This window comes from Stegodyphus dumicola, chromosome 3 (genome assembly GCF_044657685.1).
Source record: "Stegodyphus dumicola isolate Sdum_Otavi_A_Nest chromosome 3, ASM4465768v1".
Lineage (NCBI taxonomy): Eukaryota > Metazoa > Arthropoda > Arachnida > Araneae > Eresidae > Stegodyphus > Stegodyphus dumicola.
In genome coordinates this window covers 95834726-95851111 of record NC_140770.1, presented here as the reverse complement: position 1 = coordinate 95851111, position 16386 = coordinate 95834726, and the positions used below count along the sequence as shown (strand labels likewise).

Genomic DNA, 16386 nt, shown 5'->3' with positions numbered 1-16386 from the left:
GTGAAGGGACAGACAATTACAACCATGCCTTCTCCGGGATTCGAACCCAGGTTCATCGCTACAGCAGTCAGGGTTACTAACCACTATACCAGCTGGGCAGCTTAATAATAATATTTAATAATGGATTAAGAGATCTTTTAAATGATTTTCCAACTGTTTTTACCATTTCTGTTATTGTCTTGAAATCCAGATTATGTAAAATCTTTAAATATGAATTTTCTGAAATATGTAAGTTATATCCAAGTGAGGCACATCAGAATGTTGCTTTCAATGAGACTTTCTGGAGAATAGAAATATTTTTCCAAAAGTTTACTTTTTATGCCTTTTATAACTAGATAACTGAACCTCAATTTAATGCATGTCTCTAATTGTAGCATTAAAATGAATTTATGAATAATTTAAAAAGACAATAGGTTTTGTCATCAGAAACAAGTTATTTTGGGGATATGCTTTGCTTTAATATACCATAGATACCTGGCCCATTTATTGAGCAAAAGAAAAAAAACTCTCAAGAATTTTTTTTCATTAAATTTTTCTTGCCGGAAAGACTTGCGTTACTTTTTAATTTTTCATGGTATTTCTAATTCAGTATACTGAGTAACCTCCCATTAACAAACAATCACAGGATAAAATCTTTTATTCATTATTTTAGACAGGCCAGTAAAGGAAATTGCAATGTCTCCTAATTAAAGTTATTAATTATTCAGTAAGTATATAATAATGAGGAATATCTGCTAAAATGCAGTGTTTGTTACGTGAAATTCAACTTTATGTATTTTTAGAGGCAATGCCTACTTATTATAAAGTAATTATTGATTTATTATTTTTGAAATTGAAAAAAATATTTTATGAAATTTAGTCAATATTTGAATCATAAGCTCTTGGTATTTATCAGAATCTGCTTGGTATTTCATATAATGTTTGAACTTGTTTATCAGTTCTTAAAACTTCAAGTTGTAAATTTTGTAAAATTAAATTTTAATGATGTTATTTATATTTTTAATGAATATTAATTTTTTAAATCCATATTTGCAGACTAGTTCCAAAACCCTTTGCATGGTATGGAGCATATCTATTTAAAGCATTTCCCTTGGACATGAGTCAGTTTAATAACTTATTCAATTCAACACGAATTCCTCGTCTGGATAAAGATGAAATTCAAGTCTTTCCCGAAGCTCGTCATGTTGTTGTTCTTAGGAATGGCTACTTTTATGTTTTTGATGCCTTAGATGGTGATGGTAAGAATCTTATATTTCATTAAATTCAAAATATTAGTGTGTGGGATAATGCATACTCATTTTGTAGATGCAGACTGCATTTGGATGACTGATATTAAAGATAGCCAGTTGATATTCTGCATCCATAGTATCATCTTCTGTGGCCTTTGGGAAAATTAAAAAAAAAAAAATAAATAAATAAAATAAAAAATAATATTATAATAATTTCATTTTTTCACCACAGTATAAGAGTTGTTGCCGTTATGCACGAAGTTTTAGCTAGCTAATGCAGATCACAGTATGGAATAGATTATTCCATTGATATCTGTTGACTTGTTAATTAATCAATAATGGGATTTATTAAATTGTCAGTTCTGCAGGCCGTTACTATTCCTCAATGTTTAGGATTTTATTTTTCTCTCTTAACTATTATCATACATCATTGATAAAACATTGAATAATTTGAAAGTAATATGCATACTTATATGTAGACTAGTACTTTTATAATGTTCAGAAGAAGTCCAGATTATTCGAAGGCCAGTGGGTACACTTCTATTATCAGGACTGGATTCAGAAATGCATTTATGTATGTGTTTCATGCATGCATATATATATGTGTCGTACGTTCATATGTGTGTGAATACACCCATATATATATATATATATATATATATATATATATATATATATGCACATATATAAATTTAGAAGCATCTAAAGTTAAAATTCTGGTTACCTTTAAGATTTGGTTTCTCAGTTTTATATGAATTTTTATGTCTTATATGAAAATTTAATTGAATCTTTTTTTTTTTTTTTTTTTTTTATCTCAAATGAACCAGGAGAATGAAACATTTTCGAAATATATTAAATGACTTTTATGAAACTTTAATTCAATTTCTCCTGATGAGTTCTGAATTGGAGTTTCAGTAGAAGGAGATTAATTTTTAATATTTTTATAATTTTGTATATTTTTCCTTTTCACATTTTTATTTTTTGAGTTTGATCTACTAATGAGTTCTTATAGTGGATCATAAGTATTAGTGTGCTTTAAACCTTCCATGGTTTGATTTAAGAGATAAAAAATGATAATTACTGATAAATTAAGTACTTTTAGCTAAAAAATTAGATCTTAGTATACTAACATCAAGGAAGAATTAGAAGTTGAACTATACAGCAAAATATAGTAAATTGGGAACAGATCCTGTATTTGTGTGTATGTTTTAAAATTCTGGATGTTAAAATAAGTCAGTGCATAGTAATTTAGAATTTAAGTGAAAATATACTAGATGTTTTTGATTTGTTGTCATTGTGATTTGGATATTTATTTTACCATTGTATCTTTAAAACATGATCTTTCTTCGCCATGAAAATAATTATCCTTCAGTTTGATTTCGATAACACTAATATCATTTTTAGCTTTATTTTTCTTGAAAATTTGTTTTGTTAGTCATGTTAAATTTAAATTTACTTAATCTTTTACAGGAAATATTTTACCTCCATCTCATATATATAATCATATAAATTACATTTTATCTGATGTACGACCTCCACCGTCACATCCAATATCTTTCTTGACAACTGAAAATCGTGATACCTGGGCAGAGGCACGAGAATACCTTGAAAAATTAGGAAATGCTGAACAGCTGAAGCTTATTGACAGTGCAATATTTGTTCTTGCCTTAGATGATCAATCTTTAGGAAATGATTTGGTCAAATCTGCTCATCATATGCTTCATGGACCTGCTTATAATAGGTGAAGGTTTAATTTACTTTTTGTTATTATAAAAACTAAATTATCTCCTGAAAATTCAGTAAAGATTTGTGAAATGTGTAGAAAACTTTTAAATAGTTAAATGAAATTTTTGTTGATGCAGCAAACTCAAAATATAAATAAATAAATAAAATAAAATAAAAAAATAAAAGACCATAAAATATTGAAAACAAAATATTGATATTAAATTAATTGGTACCAATAACTGCGTCAATCTATCCATTTTCATTATGATGTAATGGTATGGTAAAATCCAAGACATCATTATAATTTAAAGAGTTGAATATAAATTCCACTTTTAAATTATGCTTCTCATTGCCAAGAGCCTTGGTTACCATACAAATGACAGTGCGACTTTGCTCAGTTGCACCTCCATTTTAAAGAAGAGCACCCTGGGGAGACGGGCTCAAGAGTTTCCCACTCCTCTTCCTATACCATCAGCAAGGTTCGTATGATCCTTAATAGTCCTTAAAAGTCCTTAAATTTTTTAGAATCGATTTTTGGTCCTTAAAAGTCCTTAATTTTGGCCAAAATCGGCAGAATGTCCTTAATTTTAATCATCTGAAATTTCTGTCTGTTTTTACGACTGCCATTTTGAGTGTGAATTAGCATTTTGCAGGAATATTTTTTGCGATTCACTGACAAATATGGCTATTTTTTGAATGGGTTCATGAGTTCTAATTTGTCCCTATTTGTAATATAAATAATGGTGGGATACTCGAGTTTCTGAGCAAGAAGTGAAACATAAGCATTTCAAAATTATTTCATTTTTTGTAATGAAAAGCTCTCAAACAACTTTCCGCGTTTCGGGATGTGAATTCTTTTATTAAAAGGTTCTAAATTTGGTGATTTTAAGATCGGTTTCTATAGAAAATTTTTAATTCCGAGATCTGGGAATTTTTTGACAATTTTTTAGAACTTTCTAACATTGATAAATTTCATTAAAATAATGGTAATATATTGGGATTATATTTAAGAAATAACATTAAAATAAAGCATTTTTATTTTTCACCGTCATATTATAAAGTTCCATTTTGGCCACATTTTATACAAGTTTTTTAATCTGAAAAATAAGCAAGTAATAATGCTATAAAGCACAGTTTACAAAACAGATTTTAGCAAGAGCAAAATAGCTGTGTAATTAATTAAAAATGTCTTTTTAATTTTTTCATGATAAGAATTTTTCCCATTTCTCAAAATGGTCAGAATTCTCAGAAATGCATCAGTTTTCTCTATAAAATTAATTTCACACTTTTTTCCTCCGATTTTTTTTTTAAAAACATTTCTGGGTTTTTGCTGTTACAGAATTGGTAGGAGTAATTTTCTTTAGGATTTTAGACATTGAAACTTGGAAAGTTTAGAAAGATTTTAAGGCAAATTTATAGACTCACGATTCTAAAAGATTCCAGAAAAATGTCTCCATGGTAGTAACACGCTGTTTCTTACATTTTGGAACACGTCTAGAAGAACAATGAAAACATAATAGTTGAATGTTTTACTTCTGATTCTAGAACCGCTTTATTAACATTTTTTTATTTTCCCTTTATTTTCTCTACTTTTCACTAGACACAAGCATGGAAAATATCAAAAGTGCTTCTAATCTTATCATATGGACAGACATTATAGAAAGGAAATTTTTTATTAATAAAGAAATTGAAAACTGACAATTCGAAAGATTCATCTAATATGTCTTAATGCATCATACACACAGCTGGCACTAGGCATTTTGCCACCTGACGCAGTCTCTGTGGATCGTAAATTCTGGTGCTTGGTACCTTTCTAAATTCTGCTTCCAGTGCCTGCTCTAAATTCTAAAAGTTTTGCTATTTCTAGATTTTGTTGCTCAGTAAGTCTCCAAGTTCTAAAAATTATGCCACATCAACTCTGTGACCAGACTTTACCATATGTATTTCATGTTTCTTCTGAATGTTCATATTACTAAAGAAATAAAATTAGCAGCTTTTTCCATACATTCTAAATTCATTTAGTCTTTTAGAATAACAGAAGTCTTTAATTAAATCCCAAAAATTTAAAGTGAAAAGGAAACGTGTTGAAAAAAGAAACTAAATATGTAAAGAGAAAGAAAATTATTCTTCAAAGATATGTTCAGTTATTTACAGTTTCAGCCTTTACTATAATTTACCATTTCTATTTCCTCACCAGAATGCAAATCAGACAGTTTTTAAACTGAGGTTATTGTAGTGTAAGACGAGTGTGTTTCTGACCTTCACTTGCTCCCTGCATTAGTTCTGTCAGCTCTGATAATTTGTAATTATTAGTCTTTCCATTACTGCTGCTGACATTTGAGTTTATTATGAAAATAATGTTACTGAACCAGATTAAATTGAAATTAAATTGTATAGTCTTTAACCACTAGTCCATATTTTTAGTTTGAATTTGATTTGTTTAATTATATCACCACAAACTGTAATTGATTTTGTTAGCATAGGAACAGGCCTATATGTTCCAAGTTCTTTTTGAATAAGAAGCTTATTTAAACCTTTATTGAAATTTATTATCTGATTTTTAATTACTTTCAGATATAGTGATAATTTGTTTCACGTCTGTCGGGGGGGGGGGTCGGACTGTTTAACTTTTACCAGATCAAGTAAACCCTCACTGGAGAGGTTGGCAGTTAGGAGATAAAACAGGCAGAAACTAATGAGAACATTGTTTTGCATATTGAGACAAATTTGTAATTGTTAGAAAACATGCTTAAGGAGAAGGAAATCAATATAAATTAGTCAAAATGTGTGGGCAGGCCTTCAAATTAAAAAGACGCATAATTATTTTATTGAGTTTTTTTATGTTTTGTAGCTTTTAATGTGTAATTATCCTAATACTGTTTAAAAATCAATGTCATAAATTGCATGTATTTTAAACTGTGAAATTTTATGAGATTGTGATATTAATAGGGTTTTTTAACAAATATTATTAAAAAATAAATTTAATTTAATAGTGGCTATGTAAATCCATAATGACTAAGGTTATCTAATACCTAATTTAATTAGAACTAAATGTTTTCTCTTAAAAATTATCTCTCTATATTAAAGCAAGTTTTTGCCTTTCGTTAACATGCTGAGCCCGGCGTCGGACCCTGGGTACTGGCACTGGAATTTTCGTTTGGCTGGCATCGGTCCATGTGGCCGATAGTATTAAAGTTAAAAAATAAGTATAGTCTCAATGAAATGTGATCAAATGTAGTTTTAATGGAATTTATTCAAACATTCTAAACAAAAATACGGCTTAGCTTTACACATATTACAATACGAAACAACTATTTTGGTAACATTTTTGGCTATCTTGCATAAACAGAACTTTCAGATATGTGAAATCTTTCATTGACAGCTAGCAGTTTTAAGTGCCAAAGTGGTATAGTGTTATGAAATTTTGTAACTGGATTTTCTGGGCTGGGAAAAGTATGTGCATCTGGGAATGTTCTCCCTTGAAAATACACTTTTATTATTTTCTCGCCACCTATAAGATGCCCAAAAGTCCATGCCAGTGACAGATGCAATCTTATGTGCTCTTAGCAACAATAAAATTCATCAACTTCATCTGATATTACTGACAAGTGAAATAAGTCACATTTTTTTCATTAATGATAAATAGACTTTTTAAGTCTATCAGATAACAATTTTAAGTTATGTTATAAGTGAAGGGTGAGTGATGGTACTTGAAATTGCATGATATCATTTATTTTTATTATTGTAAAATAAAGGTGCAATTTTCCAAGTTATATACCTAAAGTATAGGTGGGAATTCAAGCCATAGAAACATTTCTTGCTAATTTCTTCTTCTTTAGAACTTTGATTTTTCACAGAATCTGTTATTGATTTTTATTTTCACTATTGATTTTTTTACCTATTGAGTGATGCTTATGTTATTTATAGAAATATTAATGTCACAGGTCATAAGACAGAAAACCCACTGCTTCAGATGAAGTGCATTGTGTATCAGCAACCTAGTACACCAAGAATTCCAAGTCAGATATAACAACTTTATCGTTTATTTACCTTTCATTACTGTGAACTTTTCCCATGCTTTTCTGTATTTTCTAGAATGAATTTTCTTTTCCCCATGTAGAGAATACATACATTGCTAGTAAAAATATTAAATGAGCATGCATATAAAATGACCACGCATTTGAACTCGATGTAATGAAGGCATTCAGAAAACCTAAGCAGGGTTCGTACGGTCCTTAAGAGTCCTTAAGTTTTTTGGAATCGATTTTTGGTCCTTAAAAGTCCTTAATTTTGGCCAAAATCGGCAGAAGTTCCTTAATTTTAATCATCTGAAATTTGTCTGTTTTTACGACTGCCATTTTGAGTGTGAATTACCATTTTGTAGGAATATTTTTGGTGATTCACTGACAAATATGACTATTTTTTCAATGGGTTCATGAGTTATAATTTATTCCTATTTGTAATATAAATAATGGTGGGATACTCGAGTTTCTGAGCAAGAAGTGAAACATAAGTATTTCAAAAATATTTAATTTTTTGTAATGAAGAGCTCTCAAACAACTTTCCGCTTTTGGGAATGTAAATTCATTTATTAAACGGTTCTAAATTTGGCGATTATCAACATTTGGGCGATTTTAAGATCGATTTCTATAGAAAAATTTTAGTTCCGAGATCTGGGAATTTTTTGACAATTTTTTTAGAACATTCTAACATTGATAAATTTCATTAAAATAATGGTAATCTATTGGAAATTATATTTAAGAAATAACATTAAAATAAAGCATTTGGGTTTTTCACTGTCATAGTTCCATTTTGGCCACATATTGTACAATTTTTTGAATCTGAAAAATAAGCAAGGAATAATGCTATAAAGCACAGTTTACAAAACAGTTTTTACAAAAAGCTAAATAGCCGTGTAGTTAAATAAAAATGTCTTTTTAATTTTCTCATGGTAAGAATTTTTCCCATTCCTCTGGGGACCACGGAACCGACAGTATTAAAGTTAAAAAATAAGTATAGTCTCAATGAAATATGATCAAATGTAATTCAGAAGTCAAACAACAAAAATCAGCGTTAATTTACAAAATTTTGTAAATTAACATAATATTTAAATATATAATATTTGTAATATTTAAATATATAATATACATAATAAACATAATATTTAAATATATAATATTCATAATATTTGTAAATATAATTTTGTAAATTAACGCTGATTTTTGTTGTTTGACTTCTGAATTAGTATTTATTCGGCGTGTTATTGTGTCTTAATTATGATCAAATGTAGTTTTAGTGAAATTTATTGAAACATTCTAAACAAAAATACGGCTTAGCTTTACACATATTACAATATGAAACAACTATTTTGGTAAAATTTTTGGCTATCTTGCATCCAAATAGTTTTGAATTGTCATCATAACATTTTGAACAATACTTTCAGACTTTATGTGCATCTCCTTCCTTTTTGTATAATTTATGAATAATTTAAGTCGGCAATATTGCACCGCATGATCGGAATATTGCCGCCAGCTGAACAAAAAGGATAGCAAATTCGGTGCAGGGCTCAGTGTGTTAAACCTTTACCGTGGTCACAAGGTAATATAAAAATTCATGTGAAACTTATTCTTTGCATCTAGTGAGACTTAATGCAAAACAACTTTATAACCGCTAATGCTTTAGTGGCTTAATAGAACCTTGAAGTACTGGGTGGCCATAATTAAACTGACAGTGCTCACAGTGTTCTGTAGTGCGATCTATATGCGAGAATGACGCCACATTTTGTAGGAAGATTAAACAAGACGGGGGACAAAGGATTCCGCGAAAAAAAATTAGTTCCAAAAGTCACCACTAGGGGAATATTTGGCACTGTGTAATAAAAAATAGTGTGTTAACAAATGCAAATTAATACGGAATAAAATTACCTTTAATTATGGATATGCCTTACAGTACGGTATGAAAATCTTACGAAAGATTATCAACTTCTATCCGTACAAGATCAGCCGTGTACAGGAGTTACTGTACCCCGACCATGATAAGCGATTGGCTTTTGCTTTCACCTTTCTTGCCAGAATGGAGGTGGATGATGCTTAGCCGTAGAAAATCTTATGGGGAGATGAAACCCACTTTTACCTGAATGGAACTGTGAATACCCAGAACTGCCGAATTTGGGATGACAAATCACCACATGCAGTTACAGCAATTCCCTTACATTCACCCAAGGTAACTGTTTGGTGTGGGTTCACAGCGGAATTTATCGAATTATCCCGACAGGACCGGAAACCAATTCTGTTACCGGAGAGAAATATCGCCACATGTTGAACAGCTTTGTCATTCCGGCACTTCAGCAAAGACAATGCCTGGGGGAAATCATTTTCATGCAAGTTGGAGCCCCTCCACACGTTGCTGTACGGGTGCAACAGATGCTACGGCAGAAATTCACAACAGAAAGAGTTATTAGCCGTTACTTTCCAATTGCATGGCCACCTTGGTCGCCTGATCTTACCCCATGCGACTTCTGGCTATGGGGTTACCTTAAGTCCAAGGTCTATCAAGGAGTGTTCCAGGACCTGGCTACGTTGAAGGATAACATATCACAGACTGTACGGGAGATTCCTGCAGACTTGTTACTTTCTGCTGTTGTGCATACTGTGCACGGAATGCAATATGTGGTCCACAACAACGGCAGCCACATTGAACCTCATTTGAATGCAAAATAAAAGGTAATTTCCGTATTGATTTGCATTTGTTAACACTCTATTTTCTATTACACAGCACCAAATATTCCCCTAGTGGTGACTTTTGGAACTAATTTTTTTCTTCGTGAAATTCTTTGTTCCCTGTTTAATCTTCCTACACAATGTGGCGTCATTCTCGCAAATAGATCGCGCTACAGAACACTGTGAGCACTGTCAGTTTAAATTTGGCCACCCGTTATATTAACTGAGTTACAACCTCTGGAACTCTACATGAAGCTACGACACTAACAGCGTCAGACAGAGGTCAGCTAACTTTCAAAACTTGTTAACTGTGCCTACATCAGGCCTTTCAGGTTTGTTCTGATCAGCAGGCCTCTCTATAGGCAAGCAGGAGTGGTGACAACAGCCAGTCTTTTGTTATACATCATGCTGATTGTGATTTTAATGCTCATTTTAACCTATGCTGCTTGACATAAAATCTACTTACTATATACTAAACCTCTAGACTGAGGAAGTATGTGACAAAATGAGACATTTTTAAAAAAAGCTAACTGTTAGTAAAACATTACTAAAATATCACTTATCTTCTTTCAAATATGTCCAGTTATTATGAGTGTAAAATATTATTTAATGCTACTTGATAAATTTCATAAAATTAATTTTATTCTCAAACATATTAATAATTCTGTTAATTAAGTTATGTTTAATAATAATGCATCCTACTCACATTCAGGCATAGATATAATATTTGTAATTGAATTTATTCAGTTCTCATTTGCTCATAGGCCCTTAATTTTTTTTATTAATGGTCCTTAAAAATACTTAATTTCTTTGTGCAGATATGTGTATGAACCCTACTAAGTGATTTAAGTATCATAGTTTGTTGCTATATTAGAAATAGAGGTAAATGTATTTTCTTTGAATATTAAACTTTAACCCTTTCCCGCATGCTACCTTTTAAAGTTGGAGTTTTGATTAAAAAAAAAAAAAAAAAGGTAGGCAGTCTAATTAGGCCTAGAGGAGTACACAAGTAAAATTTTGTGAAGATAGCACTTATTGTTTTAATTCTGTGGGTGTGCCCAATTGGGCACACTGATTGAATAGAGCTTCAAAAAGAGTGCTGAAACGAGCATTGTTGTTAATGAGCTGACCGATGAGATGCGGAGAAACAAAGAATACAGACTCTCAGTTGTCCTAGATTATCGGTGAGCCTGATCTGGGCACAATCTAGGGTTCGCCGTTTGATTTTAGGCAGGATTTCAAGGTAAAAATTTAAAACTAATATGGAAAAAGGAGATTAGCATACGGCCAAAAAAATAACATAGAAATTTTTTTTCAAACAATTCAATTCCTTATATACCCTAAAAAAAAATTGGAAGATCATCTTTGAAAAATGAGGGTCTTAAAAAACTAAATGTGGCTAAAATATATGGACTGGTTTGTGTTGAGCTGCCATCTACTATAAATAAAGAAGATTCAGAGTAACCTATAAACCCTTTTTCATTCAATTTTTCTGTGCTTACAGAAGGAAATTTTTAGGTTTGTCCAGACTGGACACACTGAGCTGCAAAGGGTTAAAGAATAATTGCTTAGTTAGTGTATTTTTTCAATTTTGCGTGCAAAGATGGATATGATTTTCATGAGGGTATTTGAAGGAAATAATCACTTTTATTTAGGCCATTGCATTATATTTCTTAGCCATTATTTTTGTAATGACTTTGCTTATTTTGTTATTAATTTTCTGGTATGAATCATATATTAAAATAATACTTTTTATTAGGTGGTTTGATAAGAGCTTTACACTAATCATCACTGCAGATGGAAAAGCTGCTTTGAACTTTGAGCATGCCTGGGGAGATGGTGTAGCAGTTTTGCGATATTTCAATGAGATATATGCTGATTCTTTAAAAAATCATTTTGTTGGACCTAAAACAGTATCTGCAAATGTTGATGCTTCTCACAGAGTTCGAAGGTTAGGTAAGTGAAATCTAATTTAAAATTATGTGTAAAGTTAAAAAATTAATTAATTAAATGAATATAATATTTGCATACAGTATTACAATGTGTATTGTTTAGTTTTCCCTCTTTATTTATTTATTATTTTTTACCGCATGAATGTGTTTGCATTTTATGTAAACTATGCATGTGTAATGTATTTTATGTATACTTATAAAATGTTACATATATATATGTGTAAGATAAAAAAATATGAAAATCAAAATTGTGATTTAAAATGCCTCTTAATTGCTTATTTTTAATTTGGGTACTTTCTCTTTAGTAATAACTCTCTCTAAACTGTGTCATATCTGAAAACTATTTCCGCATTATGTCATCTTAAAACTTCTGCTTTGCATGTAAGTTTTAGCTAATGAGATTAATGAAAAATTTTGCCATAATACCGTTGCAACCCAACTATCCTCCCTCTTTCTGTGCCTATGCTTGCTAAAGGTCATCTCTTGTTTTGCTGCTTTTGTTTAAAATGTAATGCACCATCATCAGAATTGTGGGGTGCAAAATGGTCCCACTGTGAAGTGCAACAAGTAATAAAGATATATTTGGAATATCAAGTGATTTTGTGATTCTTCAAAAGCTTCTTCTGGCATCTTCTGCTACGTAAATGGTATTTTCAGTGATCTTCTAATCCTCAATCCACTTGTGACTGCAAAATAATGTCTTCTCTAGTTAAGCACTCATCTCTCTTCAATTTACTGCAAGGAACTAAATTTTATAGATTATATGTATATATTACATGTATATGTAATTTAAAACTTCTAATTACATCAAAACCTAACTAACCATTTATATTGTTATTACATAAATGTTTTACATTATTAAACGTTGTGTATTAAATGTTTTTCTTTGATTTTTGATTTTGATATATATATTCTGTTCCATTTGTATATAATATATAATTTGAGGATTCCATATTAACTTCTAGGTATAAAACCAAAAAGTGCATCAATAATGTATTTTTCAGTATTATTAACTTCATTCTGAAGAATTTTCTGCAGTCTAGTTTGCATTATTTTATTCATAAATTAAAAACGATTTAATGTTTAATATGGCATTAGAAAATTACATAAAAAACAACAGCCGCAGTATAATTAAAAAACAGTTCTTACACGTGAAAAGGTTGAAAGCCATTTGGGTTAAGACTATTTTCTCAAATATTCAGATACTCTGCATACATGTAACATACCATTTGAAATGCAAAACTCAATATTTACTATACATTCATTGATGTAAAAAATATGTCTTTCTTCTCCTATGGCTTGAAAAAAAAATTTATTTGCCTTTTATTAAATTTTATTTGCCAGTTTATTGTTCAATGATCCATTTTCATTGTGCAAAATTGTATTCATTCAAAGAATTCAATTTGTTTTCTCATTTTTCTGAGTATAAAACTGAATGCAGAGAAGTTAGATGTTTAAATGACTCTCACATTTTCCCACTACTCGAAAGTGATAGTTCCTTCTTTTTTTAACTCCCCCTCCACACACACACACTGAATCAAAAATTATCTAGTGGTGCCATTAAACCTTTTCGCGACGGCGCACCTTTGTTTAAGATGCTCGTGCGGGATGGAAGAGAATCAAAGGCAGTCACCGTACAGGACAGAGGTTTTGCATCGCTTAGCCTAATTTTATAACAAAAGTCAGAAAAACAAAAGTTTCGCTTCTACCATTGTAATTTTTGGTATCATTTTAGATTATTGAGCTCTTATATATCTTAAAATTAGCCCTTAAAACATTTTTTTTTCTTTATTTTACATGAAAATATACTAAAAAAATTGCTTATCTTCTAAAATAATTTTCAGAAGCGCTATTCAGATTATTCCAAAGTTTAATTGATAAAATCCATCAATAAAGTTTAAAATTAATAAAAAGAACACAATAAAGACTATTTACAGTAAGAAGTAACAAAATTTAAAATGAAAACGAGTGTGGTAAATCTCAAAGCACAGAGAAGTATCACTTTGTAACTCTTAGAAAAAGTATCACTTTTTAACTCTTTAGAAAATGAATCAGTACTCTCATTTGCGTTAGTAAATGGTTCACTAACCATACTAGGATATTCTTCTGATAAATAGCGCCTTCCCGCCATAATAGACTGGAGGTGAGGCTTTCCTAAATAAAAAAAGAAGGAACAGAAATATATCTGAAGGCAATGCAAAACGTAAAAAAACTCTGCATAGTAACCCTAAAAAACCATACATAGTAGAGGAAAAAAATAGAATAAACAAAGGAATTGGATATAAATCAGATACGAGAATGTTTTCATTAGCACGCAGTGATTTAAAGAGCCCACCTCTGTTTATGCTTACCTTCCACCCCCACCCCCCGAACAGCTGATGAGTAAAATACTAAATCAAGCAGAATATATCAAACTCAAGGTCAGGAACCTAAAACTGTGTTCATTTCAAAAGTAATGGACGCAGGATGCCATCTAGTGGCCTTCAGAAAAACGTTTCACCTTAAAATGAGTATACGCATCACCCGTCCTCTGAATGCAATCTTTACTAATGCGTGGATGGGACGCCCGGCTGTGAGAGACGTTCTTATGGAATGCGTATATGGAACACCCATCCTGAAAGGGTTAAACACTGCAAAGCTTAACAGTAATACTCCTTGACCACTGGACAAGTAAAACAAACACATGATGAAAAATGTTCTTTTTACTGTTTCAACTCATTTACTTTTTTACAACTCATTACTTTTAAAAAAAGAGAAGGTATATTTGATTACCAATGTGATGAAGCAGTATTTATCTTTGGAATAATAATTCTGTAGTGATTGTTTCTTCAAATTATTGTTCTTTATCTTCCAGGCAGTTAACCAAAAGATATTCAGATGGGAAGAAGGTTAAAAAAAAAGAATGGGTGGATATACAATAACCAAATTTGATAAGTATAATTCTGAAACAATTGAGGTAAACCTGCTAGGTGGCATGTTAAGCAGCTGCTTTCTTCAACTTTGCTATAAAAAGTGATGACAGGATATATTTGCAGGGCAAGTAGGCAGAGTGTGCAGTAAATGCAAGATTAAAATAAAATGAGTGAAAATAGGTTATGTTTGTTTTCCAGTTTACTATTAAATACAGATTTAAAGTCAAATTGTATGCTGTTTTGTATACAATTTAGAAAAGAGGAATTTCACATAAAACACATAAAAGAAACAAGTCAGTAGCTGACAAAATGAAATGCATCCATATAAACGAATAAATTATGCATCCTATATTATAATGCATTCTATTCTAATTAGATCTATAAAATGTCAGTTAGACAGTAAATTTTGTGATTTAATCAGCAAGCATTTAATCATTTAAATTTTATTTTATTTTATTTACTTATTTATTTTGCTTCAATGTAAATGACTTATTAAGTTTTGTGCCTTGGATCTTTAATCAACCAAACTAGCTTACCTAAATGCAACAATTGGCTTTACTAATATTTGTATTATGTTGTGCTTCAATGTTTTAGTTAAAAGTTGCCAAACTTGGTGGTATAAATGCATTAAACAAAACTTAAGCGAGCATTGTGTGTGATATTGGTTAGTAAGTTTTGTTTTGGGAAGTAGATGTTTTGCATTTTATCTACCATATAATTCAAAGGGATGGATTGCATTGTATAACATGTACAGTCTATCCCTTCAAATTAAAGGTATTTAATGTGTGAAGGATCTACCTGCCAGCATTTGTATTACTCCTTAATAGTTATAGCAAACAAGCTATAGCATTTTTTAGGAATTTAAAGAATAATCCTCAATATTTAACGCTTAAAGTGCATAAATGGATGCTTGCACTTTACGTGGTTCGCCCATGGCGCCAACATGAATTTTTTATTATTCGATGCATACTATGTTTCAATATTATCTACAGAAGATAAGATGAGTTATGTAATCGTGTTTAATGCATTTTTCCTGGTGGGGGCATCGCTCACCCCTGAGGCGTTTCAGACCATTTTTGCGATTTATTATTTAAATTTTTGTGACCTATTACTCTTCAAAACATTGTAGTATCAATGATCATTATTTAAAAATTTATCTGTATCGATATTTACTCTAATTATATATTTTTACTGTTGGTCGTGTCACCGGTGGCCTCCACAGCAGTCAACGTGTTAAACAATAATTTTAATATTGTAAAGATATTCTGAAATATGAAGTGTTTATTTGTTTATTATTATTATTATTATTATTAGAGGTATGTTAAACATATTTGAAAATATAATTTAGATTTCACTCTGGATGAAGCAATAAGGTGTAGCATTCGGAAAGCACGAGATGATTTGAAGAAAATCACTGACAGCTTGCAGTTAAATATCCTGCAATATGAACGACTGCATAGAGAGAACATAAAGAGCTATAAACTTAGTCCGGACTCAGTTGCACAGTTAGGCTTGCAGGTAAGTAAGGTTTATATGCATTATGTTCCCTTGGGCATTTAAAAAATAAAAACAGTATGGATTGAAATATGGATAAATGTTAAAAATAATTAAATTGTTTGACAATCGAGTTTTTTGTCAACTGAAGGGAAAAACTTATGTGTAAATTGGCATCTATTTTAATGGCATTTTTTGTATAAGTTAGAACTATTAAGATAGTCTGATGTTTCAATCTCACTCTAAAGAGACAGCAAAGCAGTACCCCCCCCGGGGGCGGGAAATAAAGAAATACTGTACCACTCCTACATAGCTTCAAGTGATGATAGAAGAATATGAATCATGCATGCATATT

At 30.7% G+C, this 16386-nt stretch overlaps 1 protein-coding gene across 4 annotated transcripts in view; it reads left to right on the top strand.

Annotated features, from left to right (window-relative positions):
• CPT2 (Carnitine palmitoyltransferase 2) overlaps positions 1–16386 on the top strand; it is a 53340-nt gene that overhangs the window by 31403 nt on the left and 5551 nt on the right. For all 4 annotated transcript variants that reach the window (XM_035369144.2, XM_035369145.2, XM_085813105.1 and 1 more), the window contains 4 exons: positions 1036–1238; positions 2700–2970; positions 11433–11629; positions 15886–16055. In XM_035369144.2, the coding sequence (XP_035225035.2) occupies positions 1036–1238; positions 2700–2970; positions 11433–11629; positions 15886–16055 (841 nt within the window). The remainder of the gene's footprint in view (positions 1–1035; positions 1239–2699; positions 2971–11432; positions 11630–15885; positions 16056–16386) is intronic.